At 39.8% G+C, this 16,348-nt stretch overlaps 1 protein-coding gene across 4 annotated transcripts in view; it reads left to right on the top strand.

Moving 5' to 3' along the window:
• SPEF2 (sperm flagellar 2) overlaps positions 1–16,348 on the top strand; it is a 178,647-nt gene that overhangs the window by 107,642 nt on the left and 54,657 nt on the right. For 2 of the 4 annotated variants that reach the window (XM_019517970.1, XM_019517969.1), the window contains 5 exons: positions 120–1,312; positions 1,416–1,633; positions 1,725–1,933; positions 2,030–2,153; positions 2,276–3,260. In XM_019517970.1, the coding sequence (XP_019373515.1) occupies positions 120–1,312; positions 1,416–1,633; positions 1,725–1,933; positions 2,030–2,153; positions 2,276–2,651 (2,120 nt within the window). In that variant the 3' untranslated portion in view covers positions 2,652–3,260. Of the gene's footprint in view, positions 1–119; positions 1,313–1,415; positions 1,634–1,724; positions 1,934–2,029; positions 2,154–2,275; positions 3,261–13,146; positions 13,254–15,189; positions 15,373–16,348 lie in introns of those variants that run through there. The other 2 variants (XM_019517971.1, XM_019517972.1) reach the window with 1 other exon arrangement.

Raw genomic sequence — 16,348 nt, 5'->3', positions numbered from 1 at the left:
CAAGTCATAATCTAGTTACCAAATGAATAAAATAAAGGTGTAAGAAAAAAGAAAAAAAATGTTAGAAAATATATCAATAAAACCAATTTTATACATAGTTGTTTCTTTTTAAATTATAGCTATAAAAGTACTGAAGCAATTTAAAAGCAAGAATATCTCTGCTAACAAGAAAAAAGTTGGTGATGGAAGAGAAGAGGAAAAAGGTTTGGAGTATCTTCAAACAAAGAGGAATCGACAGTTTCCAAAAATATGGTTAACAAAATACCCCTGGCTAAAATATGATGAAGAAAGAGGGATAATGTTCTGTGCTCTGTGTCGCAAACATAGTGTTAACTTAGGGGAAACTGTACATAATTTTTGTTCTGGAACTGATGACTTTCAGCTTGAATTTATAAATGCACATCACAGCAGTGAAGCTCATGCCTGGGCTAATTGCATGGAGGCTGCCAGCAGTGCTACTCCAGATATTGCTCCTGCTGAGGAGATGTTAAAGAACATGAGCAAAATGACATTAGGAAGAATTGAAAACATTTTTAGAACATGTCATGCTATTGCCAAATCTGGACGTCCTTTCACAGACCTTGATTGGATGTGCAAGCTAGATGATATGAAAGGTGTGGACATTGGTTCTGTATTTAGAAATTACAAGTATGCAAAAATGTTTACACACTTTATTGCTGAAGTGGAACGAAGGGCCTTAAAAGAGAAACTAGAAAAAAGTAAGTTCTTCTCCCTCATTAGTGATGGAGTCACAGACAATTCAATTAAAGAAACAGCAGTTGTATATGTACGTTTTGCCAATGAAGGAAGAGTCCACTGCCAGATTGTTGGAGTTCAGCCAATTGATAAGTCTAATGCTTTGATGGTAAAAAATGTGATTGAGAAAATATTGCAGATTAATCTTCAGCTCAATCTGTCAAGTCAAGACTGGTCCAGAAAACTAGTCGGGTTTGGAAGTGATGGTACTGATGTCATGGTAGGAGAAAACAATGGAGTAGCTAAACTTCTGCAGGAAATTCAGCCTTGTGTACAGTCCGTACATTGTTTTGCTCATCACCTTGAATTGGCTTACAAAGGAGCATTGGAAAGCATTCAGCTGTACACTGTTTTAACTGATCTCTTACAAAATATATATTACTTCTATCATAACTCACCTCTAAATAAGAGCAATCTCAAATCTGAATATGAAGCCCTTAAGTTACACCTAGCTCTTCCCTCTAAAATCGGTGGGTCCCGATGGCTACCTCGCCTACAGACAGCTCTTCAAATCCTCCTGAAGGGTTATGCTGCAATTGTCCTACATCTGAGTAAGGTAAGTTCTTCAAAAATTGGATGTAATGCAGTGGGAAAAGAAGTTAATGGATCCTCATTTTCCAGATTTTTTTACATGTATTATCTTTCCTATTGAATTTCAGATTCAAGGAGATCCAAGTGCCACAAACCACCAGAAAGTCAAAGGTTTTCTAAAGCTCCTTCTCAAAATGGAGATTGTCAAGTTTTGTCATTTCTTACTGGATGTCATTAATGTCCTCAATATTCTATCCCGTGTTACACAGGATTGTAACTGTTCCATTGCAGATTTATTTGCAACCATGCAGTCAACATTACAAACACTTCATATGTATCAAACAAGGTGAGGTGTATCTGAAAACTGAATCAGACAATTTACATTAAATTATAGAAAAAGGATAGTATATAGTGTTCTGTGTCTTTATATCTTTCAGATCCGGTCCAAAGGAGCGCCTAGTGGAGACTGTTACACATTTTCACGGTCACCAGCTTTTAGGGAATGGAAATATTTTACTATTACGAATGAAAGTACTAAGCAATCTGATGAAGAGACTACACGATTGTTTTTGTGATGCCAGCCAAGATGTTCTGAGAGCAACCATCATTGGAAGTTTTAAGCTATGGCCAGACAAAATCAAACAAGGTACAGAAAGCTATATACTGTCTATTTGAGTAAATACATATTTGTAATATATATTGCTGTAAGTTATACAGCTGTTTTCTTTTACCTGTGTTACAGAATTTGGTGAAAGGGAGGTGTCTGTCCTAACTAAACATTTTGAAGCAGTACTGGAAAGTGCCGGTGTAAAAGTTGATGAGGTTGAGACTGAATGGAGCATGCTGAAATTAGAGCTATATGATAGGTAATAAGAATACTGAAATTATGTGTGTTTATTGAACTAGAAATGCCAGAGTATGTGTTTTGAAAGACTATGGAAATTCTATAGCTGTGACCAACTTTTAGTTTATTTTTATTCTCTTTTAGATTTCAAAATATCCGGAGCTTGACATGGGATTCAGTGAACTTAGAATACTCGCATAAGTATCCTAACATCCTGACACTAATAGATCTGATCCTAACACTGCCTGCAAGTTCAGCTGAAGCAGAACGAGGCTTCAGTCAAATGAAGTTTACCACAATGCAACAGCACTCTAAACTAATGTCTGACAGTGTAACTGATCTCATGGTAATTCAAATGAATTCTCCAGACATCCGAAAGTTTGACCCAGAGAAGGCTATTCGCCTGTGGAATACTACTTGTCAGAGGAATAGAAGACTACAGACTAGCCATATGATAACTACTGAAATATCAGATTGCTCTTCGGACTCTGATTTGGATAGTCATTATGGAAGTGATTAGAATTGTGCAAAAGTCACAATTTCAGTTTGCAGCCATTTTTATAGCATGCATTAACTTTTTTGTAGTATTTAATTAATGCAATTTTTGTTGTGGCTATTCATTACATATCACATGCCATTTTATGTTTATTGCTGGACCTCCAAAAGCATTTCCCATGTGTGCATATGTGTCTGATCTAGAACACCAAGATCATGCAACAACATAGTGGTTTAGAGGGGTTCATGCTATTGGTAGTTCTTGGGGCAGTTAGATGTCTCTTAGTTTCTTTCTGGCCAGGAGGCGCTACCAAGAGAAGGAGCTACCAGGAAATGGAATCTCTACTCTCAAATAATGCAATCAAATTTCTATGACAAGAAAAACAGAGTGAGATTGCTCCTGGTATTTCTGTACATCAAAACTTTCAGGAGGCCTAAGACCCCGACAGGACTTAAAGTGAAACAAATTTGCCACTCCGAAAGCAACTAACTTCTAAATGAAGGCGATCATTGTGTACTGTGGGTATAAGGCAACAATGCACATAGCTGCATAAGGTATCTTGGATATATATTACATACTAGGCCTGTGCAAAGCAGCTGGTATTCACTTTGGATTCAGACTGGGCCGAATCTGATTCAGAGATTTAGCCAGTGCTGAATTGGCCAAATCTCCAAATCAGCCCCATCTCCCGCCTGCTCTCAATGACTGCCCCACCCACTCTCCCAGCTCTTGGATCCCTGCTGCAATGAGTGGAGATTGCCCATATTGCTGAAGCTCTCTGAATCTTTTCTGAACTGATTCAGAGACCTCTGAATCAATTCGGACCTTTTAATTGGTTTCCTGATTCAATTCAAATTTGGAGATTCGACCACCAAATCGGGCCGAATCTCCTCTGAATCGAATCATCACCCAAAGCTTTGCACAGCCCTATTACATACACAGATTGTTTCTATATCTAAGCAGTTACAAGATTTGGTAGTGGAGTAAAAATAAATGGATATATTCACAGAAGCATTGAATCTACACATACTCAAATGTATGACTGGCTACTTAATCATTACATGTATATTTATATGGCACAGTGCAATGCTGGGTAGAATCCCCAAACTAGCTCTAAACAAGCTAGCTTATATTATTGGAAGTAATATAACTGTGTTAATGTGGCATTCCATAGCAGCTAGTAGTCCCTATTTCTGTGTGGCTAATTAGCCTAAATATAACTATCTTGTTTCTAGTACCAAACTAATTCACTTAGAGCTAGCTTGGGTACCTCTTTGTGCTGCTACGTTGTGTCTTGTGCACATAACCTGGTAACATCAGAACAAAAAATTAATGTTGTAAACCATAAGATAGAGCACATTTGTAAAGGTATGTCTTTTTTAAGACTTGTGCATTTTCTTATAGTTAAAATGTTGAAGTATGCTAATCTTATTAAGCAGCAAAAAACAACCTGGTATGTGTTGTACTGGATACATTGTTAGGTATACAGTGTTGCCTATTCTCATGATTTTATCACAAGTCTCACAATATTTCATGTTTTTCTTAAAGCTATAGCTCCTGAATTTGAGATTTTCAGAAATTTTTAAACGAACTTTCAAGCCACCCGGGTTGTGAAAAAGTTTCAGCAAATAAAAACACGCCAAAATTTACAGTTTTTAAAACTCATTATTTTAAAGGCATTTCATGATTTATGTCTGAGTTATGATTTTCAAATACTGTCATTTGACAGCACTTGGTACTTGGCTTTAGGATGATTCTTGCAAAGCGTCAAAGTACCATCCCAGCATGAAACATATTCTGAAATCATAGAAGCATAGAATATTTGGCTAAAAGGAACTTCAAAGGCTAGGTACAGACACTCAAAAAGCCCAAGATGGAATTGATCTAAGTTACATGGTTTTCCATAAGCAGTGTAATTTAGATTGATAGCAAATGGAACACACATTTACCCTTTGGTTGGGTGGGTATGCAAGCTGCCTAATTTAGACCAGGTTCTGCCATTTTTTAAACCTGTCTCTAGTGCCAAACTTCTGTTCTGTTATAGGTTTAGACCAGTTTCAAATCACTTATACCAATAAAAGTGTCATGTTTTTGATGACTTGGTCCAAAGGTCATCGAGTCCAACTCCCAGTAGTATACCAGAATCAAATGTATTGAGACCATTTCCATGAGATGTTTGGCTAACCTCCAGTACAGATCTTATAACATCTTTAGGTAGCCTTTTCCATTGTTTTATCATGCTGACAATAAGAAAGTTTAACCTAATACTAGGGGTGCACCTATAAAGATTTTTTAGCTGATACTGATGGCTGATTATTACCCAGCCATATTGGTTGATACCGATCCAATAGTCAATATCCAGCCTGGCAGCTTGGAGCATCCTCCAGCCAGTAAGCCTGTGGGGAGGAAGGGGTGTGGGGGAGCAGATCAAGGCCCCCAAGGTGAGGGAAGGAGTATGTCTGGGGCTGGGACAGGCAGGCACTGCCCAGCCAGGGTGATGAATGCACGCCCAGGAGTAGGCTGGGCTCACAGCAAGCTCATCCACAAAGGTGTGAGAGGGTGAGGAGGGGACATGGCACCCCACTACTACACACAACCCTGAGGAGGCATGGAGAACATGTGCCCCCAGGATTTGTGTACGGGGTGAGAGTGGGCTGCCTGCTGTGGGCTCAGGGCCAGGGGCTGTGCTGGCCTCTTCCCCTGCTCACCTCCATTCGGGGTGGGGCAGGCAGTGGCACTGGGAGAGGGGCTACAGAGTGGGCTACAGCCACCCCAAAATTCACCATAGCCCACCCCATATACATTCCTCCCAACACCTCTGCAGCCTGCTCCGTCCCCACTGGGAAGAGGCCAGCACAGCTCCTGGCCCCAAGGCTGCAGCTGGCAGCCCACCCTTGCCCTGCACACAAATGCAGGAGGCACATGCCCCCATGCCTCCTCTGGGGGTGCGTGCAGTAGCAGGGAGCCACTTCCCCTCCTCATCTGCCTTCCCCTGGATGAGCTGGCCACAGTTCCACCCCACTTCTGGGGTTGCATGTACTGCTCTGTCTGGGCAGCACCTGCCCCAGCCCCAGCCCCACTCCCTTCCTCACTGTGGGGGCTGCAATCTGCCCTCCATGCCCCTTCCCTCCCCCATGCTCCTTCCCCCCAACAGACTTGCCAGCTGGACGCTACTGTCCAAACTGCTGGGCTGCATTCCAGGCCACATGCACGCTGCAGCTGTGCACATGCGCATGGCACTTATCAGTGACATTGTTGGCCACACTGGCCAAAACAAGTCGATTGACAATAATGTCAATTTTCCTTTTATAGGTGCCTATCTGATAAGGACTGATATATCTGTGCACCTCTACCTAATATGCAACTAAATTTTCATTGTTGCCAGTTAAGGTGGGTGTATGTGGGAGGATGGGTCTTTCCACAAGGAGCCCTGGAAAACAACTGATGATTTTTATATTGTCTTTCCTCAGTCTTCTTTTTCTAGGCTAAACAAACCCAATTCCTTCAACCTAAACAAACCCAATTCCTTCAACCTTTCCTCATAGGCGATACATTTGTGTCTTTTAATTCTTGTTGCTTTCTTTTAGACTCTTTGTTTTTGAAAGTGTGGTGACCAAAACCGGACTCATTTTTCTAGGTAAGGCCTTACCAGGGCAAAGTAGAATGAAATGTTGTATGTAAGGCCCCCTGTGTCTTACATACAAGACTCCTTTTAATACACCTCAGAATGAGATTTTCTTTCTTTTGTAGCAACATCATGTTGCAAAGTTAAATTTAGTCTGTGTTCCATGAGAACCCTCAGACCTTTTTCTACTAGTTATTCCCCATTTTGCATTTGTCCCTTGGATTTATTCTTCTTCCCTGTAGTTCTCTGTACTTGTCTCTACTGGAATTTTGATTGTCAATTTCAGACCCCCTCTCAAGATCGTTTTGAATTCTGATCTTGTTTTGCAGTTTGGTTTCATCTGCAGATTATAAGCATATGGCATCATCTGAGTTGCTAATACAGCTGTTTAAAACCTCATGTTAAGTGGTCTCCAATTTGACAGCACACCATTGATATCTATTTTTCAAGAGTAATTTTTCATCCAGCTGTATTCCTGTCTTACCTAGACCAAGTTTGCTTGGTTTGCTTACAAGAATGTTATGTGGGACAGTGTCAAAAACCCAACTAAAGAAATTGACTTGTGGTTCATACATTACTTTGGCTAGTTTCTTAAGTGCTCTGGAATGATTTGCCCCAGGCTCTACCACTTAAATCCATCTATTTTTTAAATATTCTTTAGCCTATTAATTTTATAATTTGGCTTGCAGTCCTGTCTCCTTGTTAAAATTGATTTGATCACAGTTGAGCTTTTTTGTGAAGACTGAAGCATTAATTATACAAACCTCTTCTGTCATCTGTTATTTGCTTTCCTATCCTGTTTAATAATGGACCTATACTTTCTTTTGTTTACCTCTTGTTTCTAATATATTCATAGAAACTTTTCTTAAAGCTTCTTGCTAATTAAAACTGATTTTGCATCTTAGTCTTTTAGATTTTATTCTTATATACTTACACTATTCCCTTGTACTCCTCCCTCTTCGTGTGCATTGTTTCCAATTTTTGTATACTTCCTCTTTTTATCATAGAAAAATAGGGTTGGGAGGGACCTCAGGAGGTTGTCTAGTCCAACCCTCTGCTCAAAGCAGGATCATCGCCACCTATATCATCCCAGCCAAGGCTTTGTCTAGCCAGGTCTTTAAAACCTCCAAGAATGGAGATTCCACAACCTCTCTGAGTAACCTGTTCCAGTGCTTCACTACTCTTCTAGTGAGAGAGTTTTTTCCGAACATATAACCTAAAGTTTCCTTGTTGTCATGTGCCCTAACTCCCTAACCATTTTTGTTGTCCTCCACTCTCTCAAGTTTGTCCCCATCATTTCTGTAGTGGAGGGCCCAAAACTGGACATAGTACTCCAGATGTGACCTCACCAGTGCTGAATAGAAAGGAATAATCTCTTTCCTCCATCTGCTAGCAGTGTTCCTACTAATGTGGCCCAGTATGTCGTTAGCCTTCTTCACAACAAGGGCACACTGTTGGTTCATATTCAGCTTATTCTTCACTGTCACCTCCAGGTCCTTTTCTGCAGAGCTGCTGCTTTGCCAGTGAGTCCCCAGCCTGTACCAGTGGATGGGATTGTTTGTCCTAAGTGCAGGACACTGCACTTCTCCTTATTGAACCTCATGAGCTTTCTTTTGGCCCAATCTTCCAATTCGTCAACATGTCTCTGAATCCTGTCCCTAGCCTCCAACATATCTACTACTCCCCCTAGCTTGGTGTCATCTGCAAACTTGCTGAGGGTACATTCCATCCCAACATCTAAGTTACTGATGAAGATATTGAATTAAACCAGTCCCAGAACCAATCTCTTGATCCACTTGATACTGGCTGCCAATGAGATATTGAGCCATTTATCACTACTGCTACTATTATTGATTACTATATTCAGGAATTAAAGAGTTTCTGGTGTAACCAAAGCATTCTCATTATACTTCTTATCTTTGCATCACATGGGTATTGCTTGTATTGCACACTTAATATAGTCTCTTTCAGTGATTGCTAGCTTTCCTGGCTCTTCCTCTAAAGCAGGGGTGGGCAAAATATGGCCCACAGGCCAAAATGTGACCCACCAGTTAATTGTATCCAGCTCGTAGCTGCCTAGCACTCTCCATGGGGCTGAGCTCTGCCCACTTCCACATAGGGCAGCCCGCGCTGCTCTTCCCCACCCCACTGTACCTGCCAACACCTACCAATGGCCCTGACCCTGTCTCCAGCCAGCATAAACAGCTTTCTGGGAGGGCTGCTGCCACTACTGCTAGCTTCTCGGACCTAGTGCACAGGCAGCGCCCCCCACACATCCGACCTCCCACCATTCCACATGTACAATATACAAGAGTAAGACTTTATTTTGAGCTATTATGCAATGTCCTCTATATAGACTACTCAACAGGACAAAAAATATTTTTATATAAAGTTAAAATACATTATAGTACATGTTTGATTTTTAGTATATGTTTTTTATCTATTATTTGTTTGTTTTTGTGATTTTATGTATGCAGCCCTCGCCAGCTCACCAAAACTCATTAAGTGTTTTTGAGCCAGCCAAAATAATTGCCCACCCTTGCTCTAAATTATCTTCTCAAGAAACTTAGTCTATCAGTTTCCTGGGTTTGCTTTATGCTTTTCTTTTCTTACGTCAATTATCCTTATTCTATTGTTCTTACTTCTTCCTTTTCTTAGAATTGTGAACTCTATAATTTCAGTATGACTATCACACAAGCTACCTTCCACCTTCACATTTTTCAGTCAGTTCCTCATTAGAACAAACTATAAAATAGCCACTCTATTCACTTCTTTCACTTTCTGAAAGATGTTCTCTTAAACTTCAAGAAATTGTTGGACTATCTATGTCCAACTTTATCCACATGTCTGTTGGGCAGACAATACAGGTCCCCATTATGGCAAGACTCCTGTCCTTTATATGCTTCGGATAGTTACTTTAAAGAGCTGTGCTCCCCGCCTCTTTGTTCTGGTAAGGCAGCAAACAATTGATCCGTAGCAGACATTGCCTGTGTTCTTTTCTTCTTTTTCTTTATTCAGAGACATTCAGAGACCTGCCTTTTATATCTTCCTGATTTCAAAGCAAATATGTACTTTCTTGATATGCATTGCAATATTTGCACTTTTTTTTGCTTTCTCATCCCTCCTAAACAAGCTAGAACCTTCTGTGTTAACATTCCAGTCCTATATGATTCACAAAGTGCCTGTGATGGCATAGTTTTGGTGTTGTACTAAGACTTGTAATTCTGTCTTTTGCAGTCCTAGCATTTGTATACAGACATCGCTACTGCTCATCAGATTGCCCCATTATTCTCCCTCTTGCCTTTCCTAATGCTTAAATGCAATTTCTGACTTTCCCCTCAGATGTTAGCCCTGTGGCTAACTTGTTTTGGTTGGTTGGTTGGTGGGGGAGGGGGACGGGGAGGGTTGTGTTTGTTTTTTGCTCACTTCTGGGCTTTTGTCTCCAGCTGCCTTCAACCTAGGCTGCAAGTTAATTTTGAAGGATATTCTTCCTTCCTGTTCTTTGTCAGATAGGCCCTGTCTTTTCCCCCCATTTCTATTTGAAAGATTACCATCTTGGGGTCTCAGAAGCCAAAGCCATCTCTGTAGCCATGCATTCACTTCAACTGTCTCAATGTGGTTATAAAATAACTCTATGCAAGTAGTATTTCAAAAGTAAATAAAGAAAAACAGAAATCTCATGCACTTACACCCAGCTGGCAATAATAGTGCTGTTAGTAGTGATTAATATTGTATTATCTAGTTTTCTTTTCACCCCAGCTCAGATATCAGTTATCTCCTGACTCAAGTTCCCTTGAATTCCCTTTTCATGCAATCACTTCCAGTACCGTGTACAAAATAGTATTACATAAAAGGTAAAGATGGGGGCATCTGCACCTTGGGAAGCTTTTGCAGATAGGCAAGAAGCAGTTGGGTTTCAGAGACCATAGGGCTAATTTGGGCCATGTACATTTTACATTGCAAAGCTCTGTCCAGTAGGCATCTGGGGGAGGTGAATGATTTAGGAAAAAAGGAAGGCTAATGTCAAGAGTGGGAGAGATTACACACTAAAAGGAAACACTGTATAAAGCAAAGTTAGTATAATGCTGTGACCATATTGTTTAAAATTCATAAAACAATCTAAAGCATGTAAAAGTTAAAAGAATGATCAACAACCTGAAATGAAATTAGAAAAATGAAGACTGACTGATTAAAAAACTCCACAGCAGGATGATACTTGTATTTACAAATACTATGCTACTGTGCATAGTTTCCTGCAGCCTAATAGGGCCTTACATGTAGACACGAGACATTTACTGCTGAGCTAAATTTTCTACTCCGCAGTGTCTTGTGAATCATAGTAAAGTAGGGCTGGAATGGACCTTAGCAGGTCATCTAGCCCGATGCCGTGCTCAAGGCAAGATCATGTGATTCCTATAGCCTACAGTTTTCATCACATGTCTTTTTTTGGTTCATTAAACTTTAATTTAGTAAATTAGGAATTTATTAGGATTCTGTATGAGTTAGCAAATGGTACACCAAGTGCTGATTTTAGAGAGTTTTTTCTGAGATTATCTAACTCAGATTTCATCCAGAAGTGATATTGGACCCCCTTTTTAGGCCATTATCCTACACATATTTTTGTTCTGTTCCCCTGCCCACTGGGACTCTCTTATGGTATTTGAATTCTTGAGTTCCTTATGTTGACATCCAATCTCAGAGTCTGACACATCCAGTCTCAGAGTCCCAGATCCTTCAGCCTTTCCTCATATGGCTTGCCTTTTAAGATTCTGATCATACGGGTTGCTCTTCTTTGGACTGTCTCAAGTTTGTCCATGTCCTTGCAGTCTCACCAGTGCAGAGTAGAGCAGAAGAATCACCTCCTTGGTTTTGCTAGAGATGCATTGATTGATACATGCCAGAATATTCTTTGGCCTATTGGTTACAGCATTGCATTGCCAGCTCATATTCATACTGTGGTCTATTATTACCTCCAGGTCCCTTTTATTCATGGTGCTAGTCAGTTTGGTGCCACCAACCCTGTAGGTGTGTTGGGGGTTGCTCATCCCGAGGTGAAGCACTTTACATATCTCGACCTTGAACTTTATCAGATTGTGTTCTATCCAACTTGCTAGCCTGTCTAGGTCTGCCTGTATGTGTTGCCTATCTTTAAGCGTGACCACACTTCCCCATAACTTGAGTAAATATTGTAGATATCTGCAGTTGTATATAACCAACAGTTATATACACTACAGTTAAAAAGTTAAAAAGAAAGCAGTGTTTGATATCTATGATAGATTCATGTACATAAAATGGGTTTGTATGTAGTGGTGGTGGACTTTAGTGAAAGGGGCTTTTTACTTATTAGCTATCATTGTAGAATACGATGAGGTAGATAAGTGAACGTAGTGCAAAAAAGGAGGTCACATGTAAAGTAATTGCAATTTATCATACAGTTCTGAAGTTTTATCAGTTGGGCCCAGATCCACACCCAGCTCCAAGAACTGATTATGCTATTTATATTAAAGAGTAATTAGATAAAATGCATAAACCGTGTTGGCAGAAGGGACCAGAATCCTTATCTCCCTTCTCCCAGGGGAGCTCCTTATCACTGGGCTACAGAACGTTCCCCCTCACTTGGTTTCTCTGTGGCCCTATGAATTATGTGTAGTGTCCCTTTTTGCATAGTGGCTCAGGTTCAACAGGAGGTTTGGAGAACCTTAGCTATAGGCTGGTAGTTTGGGCACTCTCCTGGGAGATGGAAAATGTAGGTTTGAACCACTTTGGGCTGAGAAGGACATTGAACCTGGGCATCCTGCTTCCTAGGCAAGTGCTTTTGGTCATCTATACACATGCCAGATGTCTTCTCCAATGCATGCTAATTAGCATGCATCAAAACAGATGCAATTAATCAAGTCTGCTGGAGTGTGTTAATTAACACACTCCAGCAGCTTCTGTGTCACATCTGTTTAGCACCCCCATCCTTCAAAATGTTCAAGCGCCCCCATTCCATTTTGAAGCATAGGACACTGAATACATATGACACTGTGGGCATTAAAGTGCACCCTCTCCCCCCCCGACCACATGTATAGACACTCCTAATGACTAGGCCATGAGTGCAGTTTTGCACTGATCTCGGTGTTGTCCATGTAGGCTAGGCATATATGATCAGGCCCTCAGCTGCTGTGGGTTCAAGGTTACCTAATTTGCAAATCTCAAAAATGGCCTAGACATAAGCTAAATGCCAAGATGGATGTATCACTGGGTGTATCTACACATGCGCATTTACTGCACAGTAACCAAAATTACGGCGCCGCACAGGTGCACATCTACACATGCATGCCCATACTGCGCAGTAATTATGGTGACTTACGGTGACTTGAGCATAAATTTGATAGCTGCATCATTCAGGTATCCAATTTATGCTGGATTACTTACTGTGCAGTAACACATGTGTATGTGGACTGACTTGGAACTAACTTTAATGCACTTTAACACCTGCATGTGTAGACACTGGCCTATTCCCGCTTACTGCACAGTAAGTTACTGTGCAGTAAGTTTAAGCTGGTGTAAATGCACATGTAGACATGCCCACTGAGTATGTGTAGGAGGAGAACTTTAGGAGCCTAAATAACTTTATTGGTAAAAATTGGTGCCTAAGTGGTTAGGTGCTTCTGTGGATTGGTTGCATCTAGGTTCATTTTTAGATCTGATCTTTGGATATTAAATGGGTATATATGACGTAAATTGTATACACAGTATGTGATTATATATAATTATGTATAAAATGTATTAATAGTATCATTAAGTTACCTTATTGGAATAGGATATGAATGCTAGAAACATGTATTTTGATATGAATATTCTTATTTTAGTGGAATGTTCATTTTTATTTTTGTTTTTATTTTTCTCCAGGCTTAATACCAAGTAAAACATTTATTGACATTTTTCTTGACTTAATTACTTTGAACCTTGGAACAAACAACCTTCCTGATATATGGTTGCGCCTAACAGTTTCAGATGTAAGTTTCTGTGCTATTTTCATTTCTGTAAATTCTTATAACTTGAACATTTTTTCAGTGTGATGCATAAACTCAGTTCTGTTTTACATGTAGTAAATGCATCCTTATTCTTACCATGAAAAAGCCAAGAGAGTAATTATTAAAGGGCATTGCCAGTTATTTACTGCTATTCTTTCCATTCTGTTACTTTGTGGAAGCAGCCATGTCAAGAATTAAATCCATATTTATTTATGTATTTATTTGTCCATATTTAAGCACATACAGTAGTATGTGAGTGCCTTAGACTGAGGGACCAATGCATAGACCCATAATCTAGTTTTTTCCAAATACCAGATTTGAATATTGGGACTATTTTACTTGAATATTAAATTCCCCATGTTATTCCCAATTAACAAAACATGCACCCAAAGTCACTATTTAAAACTATGGGATAAAGAGGATTACCAGATTTAGCATATTTCCATTCTTCTAAAAAAGGCTCACTCAACTTCCAATCCAGTGGTTCTCTTTATAATTGGGGCTTATATGCTGCAGACAAACTTTTAACTTGTTAATCACATCTTAAGTGTAACATGTAGATGTGGCCTGGCTGTTCTGAACAGAACCAAAGTTCTACCCATCCCTCCTCTCTACTCCCTGTTACCCATGGGCATGTCCACATGTTCATTAATGTGCAGTAGTTACCACACATTTAGTATTTGCTTAATGAGGTACTAACTAAAATGTGCAGTAACTAGAGTTACTGTGCAATAGAACCAGCACACAGGTTTTTTGTAATGCTTACTGTGTAGTGGCCTAATAACACTGTGCAGTAGTAAATTGACATGGTTTTTGACCAACATGCTACTGCACAGTGTTATTAGGCTACTGCACAGTAAGCATCTCATGTAGATGCACCAACTGTCTCTGATGGAGCAGTACTAAGTTCATAAATCTTCCTTCCCTATGGGGACACAAGGACCAGGGAACCTTAACCTGGCCGCTCATGGTATGAAAGGACATTTTACTCCTCTGTGGGCACATCTACACATGCTATTAACGCACAGTAATAAACTCTGGAACATATCCCAGAGCACTGTGTTTACACATGGTCCTGGGACTGCATCACTTTGAGTCAGGGTGAAGCTGCCCCGGCTGGCAGAGGACGCAGGGGGTCAGCCTGCTAGCCTGCGCCTGCTCCGACCCAGCTCAACATGCTGTGAAGGGGCTAGCTGGGGCCTAAGCGTGCTCCATTGTGGGGCTAACCAGTAGGCAGCACCCGCAGTGTATCACCTTATGTCCCAGCCAGCCATGTCAGCATCTACATGTGCAGTGCTAAGGAGTAAAAAAACTCCACAGCAGGGCAGTACTTGTATTTATAAGTACTACCTTGCTAGAGAGTTAATTAGTTTCTTGCAGCCTAATAGGGCCACATGTGCAGACACGGGATGTTTACTGGGCATGTCTACACATGCATTAATGTGCTGTAATTATGGCACCTTTAATTTAGTACCTGTAATAACAAGTACTAACTAAATGTGCCATAATTGGCGCTACTGCACACTAGCACTGGCACACACTTTTTAGGTTATGCTGATGTGCAGTAGATTAATTTTACTGTGCATTAACACATTAGCATGGCTTTTTCATGCCACGCTAATACACAGTAGAATTAGTCTACTGTACTATTAGTGTCTTGTGTAGATGTGCCTGCTGTGTAGCTAATTAGTCTCCTAAATCTCATGTAAACATGCCCAGTGGCAGCAACAATAACAAGGAACAAACTAAGAGTGTCTAAAACTGTCACAATATAACAAGAAGTATCTTCTGTCAGATTAAAGAAAATTCCATCTGAATAATAGCATAAAATAGTACTGACAATATAGATACTTTAATTATGTAGGAAACTCTGTGCACAATAATGTATTCCAAACTATTTATGTTTTTATTTTTATAGTTACAAAACCTGGCATCTATGTTAACAGTGCACTCGGAGCTTATTGACTGGCGACGATTCTTACTAGCAGCTTCACAGCCGTGGCCAATTCCATCTGTGATACAGCTCCTTAAAACCCTACATGGCTTTAAAGCTGTTGATGAAGCTGCATCAGGCTTTGTTACACATGAATACTATAATCAGGTTCTAATTTATGCTTCTTTTGAATATGAATCTTTTGCAAGATTATGCAGGACTATGATTAAACTGGGTAGTGCATTATTAGTCTTGTTCATTTCATGGAGGTTGGGGTGGCATGATTGCTAAGGCGCACCGTTGATAACCCAGAGATTGCAAGTTTGAGGCCTTAGCGAAAGTGCTTATGGCAATACCTGTCAAATTCCAACTAATCTGCAAGTTCTGCTAAATGCCTTGTCATAAGGACCCAAAAAAGAAAGGAACTTCATTTCACAAGCTCAGTTTGAATGTTGAAAGTTTTGCTTTTCTGAGAATATTTTTGTGAAACATATCTTGTGTGCAGAGAACACATGAAACTTTTCAGAACTGTGCCCAGTAATTGCCAATCCCATCATAATTTGTGGGATAATTACACTAACTCCTAATGTTCATTTTTTGTCTTTTAGAGACTACTTTCTAATGAAATGTCCCCCCTTTTCCAGGAAAAGAAACATTGTTTTATAATGTTTGCTATATTTTTTGTTACTACATCTGATGTCATAGTTGTGTAAAAAAGTCCAAACCAAGCCAAAGCAAAAAATAAAAAATAAAAAGCAGAATGCCTATTTAAGTTTGATCCTATACTGACTATGGGAAAAAATGACCCCAAACTGAAATAGGCATACTGAGGATTTTTGTTTGTTTCTGTTATTTTGGTTTGACTTAGTTTTGACAGTTCTATTTTCACTGTAACATTTCTGGACTTTTATCTTCACTTAGTTAATTAAACAATTTTTAGAAATGAAATTTTTGCTTTCTACCTTCTCACTAGCCAGGTCAAAATTGCAAGATTTGTGTGTTTTTTTATTTTTTTTTAAGAAATCTTTTTTTTTAGCCTTTATTTTGCATAGTTTGGTAAGGTTTTAAAAAGTTCATGTAACTGTGTCATATATAAATTGCTACATATACAGATGTTACCTTTCTCCTCTAGCAAATTACTATT

This window comes from Gavialis gangeticus, unplaced genomic scaffold, assembly GCF_001723915.1.
Source record: "Gavialis gangeticus isolate Ggan-Ray unplaced genomic scaffold, GavGan_comp1, whole genome shotgun sequence".
In the NCBI taxonomy this organism is placed as follows: domain Eukaryota; kingdom Metazoa; phylum Chordata; order Crocodylia; family Gavialidae; genus Gavialis; species Gavialis gangeticus.
This window is presented reverse-complemented; position numbering and strand designations above follow the sequence as displayed.